Genomic DNA, 1,706 nt, shown 5'->3' with positions numbered 1-1,706 from the left:
GCGTCAGGCAGGGACTGGCACTCCTGTCTTCTACAGACGGTCCCTTCCACTTCACTTCCTAGGGCTCGGCCCAGCACCGGCACGCACGTCTGCCCATTTCCTTAAATCCCGACAGGATTTTATAACCAGGACCCCATCTCTTGGCTCTTCCCTTCAGGATTCCCAGCTCCTGCCTTGGCATTGACCGCCCCAAACTCCCGCCTGCCAAGTTCGGCGCACGCGTCGCCATACGAAGGCAAACGTTTGCCAGCCTGTTCATCGACACCTCCAGCCCAGGGCTGGCAGCTCCCGTCAGCCGCTTCGTAGAGAGCGTGGCAGAAGCATCGCCGCGAGGGAGCTCCTTACCCTGAGCCTCAGACATGGGGGATCACAGAATCGATGAGGTTGGAAGAGATCTTTGGGATCATCGAGTCCAACCTTTGCCCTCACACCCCCATGCCAACCGGACCATGGCACTCAGTGCCACCTCCAGGGATGGGGACCCCATGACCTCCCCGGGCAGCCCATTCCAGTGCCTGAAGACCCTTTCTGGGAAGAAATGTCTCCTCCAAGAAGGAAGGGAAGACGCTGCAGGTCGCAGTTATGTCCCCCCCACTTTGCCCAAGCTCCCCCCTCCCAGCCCCACAGGCAGGGGGTCACTGCCCGGGCCCACCTTGCTTGCTGCTCTGGGCCGTGCGTCGCCTCAAGCTGTGCTCCAGCAGCTGGTGGGTGCGGGTAGGGCTGGCACCCGCCATCAGTCGCACGGTGGCTTCGTGGAGGAAGACCTGGAAGGGGAGGAAGGACGGAGCATGAGGGGTGGGCTGGCACGGGGATGATGCTGCGGCTGAAGTCGCATCACCCCTCAGCCACCTCGTTTTGAGAGCGGAGCACCGACGCCTTGAGAACACCCGAGACCCACTTCCATGCTCCTCCCTCACCTTCCCACCTGTCTCTGGGGGAATTTGCAGGTCAGGGCAAGCGTGAGGTGGGGGGGAGGAAAGGTTTGACATGTAACTGTGAGTGGCCTGGAAAGGGGGAGGAACGAGAGCAGGGAACGGGGCGGAAAAATGGGAGAGCAAACCCTGGCACCGTGGCCTAGGCCGGGGGCTGCTGTTAGTGCAGCGCTCCAGTACCAGCACCAAACTGGGACATTCGGAGGTTGGACACCACCAGGACAACTCTCCTGTCCAGGTATTAAACGGTAATTCCTCTACAGAGGCTTAAAACGAGAGAAACAGAACAGGAGGGAAGGAAACCCCCTGAGAAGCACCTGGTGCTCCAGAGGTGCAGAAGGCACCTGACCCCCCGGCTACCCCCAGAGCCGGCATGGCCAAGGAAGCCCCTTCCCACCCTCCGCGGAGGGACTGACCCGCTCTGAGGCCACGTTAAAGGACAGGATGCCACGGCATTTACTTGGCTGATGGTTTTCTAGGTAGAAACTAAGGTGGACACCTCCCCACGCGCACCGGACTCCCACGGGAATCCCCCTCATCACCCACCGAAGAGAAAGCCTGGAGCGAGCTGGTGGCAAGACCATCCCACCCCATGCATCCAAACCCACTCAAGCCCACGTACACCCTACATCCCCCCAAGGTCTCAGCTTCCCCACCGCCAGCCAGGAAGGGCTGGAGCTAAGCTGGAGGTGGAGCGGGCAGGGGAGACAAGGCGTCACCTTGCGATAGGCGGGTCTGAAGCTGTGGGCCAGCTTGCGGAGGCTGCCGAGGTCG

At 61.4% G+C, this 1,706-nt stretch overlaps 1 protein-coding gene across 1 annotated transcript in view; it reads right to left on the bottom strand.

Annotated features, from left to right (window-relative positions):
- Positions 1-173: 173 nt before the first annotated feature.
- Positions 174-1,706, bottom strand: part of SREBF2 (sterol regulatory element binding transcription factor 2) — a gene marked incomplete at both ends in the record, with an annotated part of 19,214 nt that continues 17,681 nt past the window's right edge. Inside the window, 3 exon segments of the mRNA XM_009697449.1 lie at positions 174-340; positions 596-764; positions 1,652-1,705. Coding sequence (XP_009695751.1) covers positions 174-340; positions 596-764; positions 1,652-1,705 — 390 coding nt within the window.

This window comes from Cariama cristata, unplaced genomic scaffold (assembly GCF_000690535.1).
Source record: "Cariama cristata isolate BGI_N322 unplaced genomic scaffold, ASM69053v1 scaffold5760, whole genome shotgun sequence".
NCBI classification, from domain to species: Eukaryota; Metazoa; Chordata; class Aves; order Cariamiformes; family Cariamidae; genus Cariama; species Cariama cristata.
This window is presented reverse-complemented; position numbering and strand designations above follow the sequence as displayed.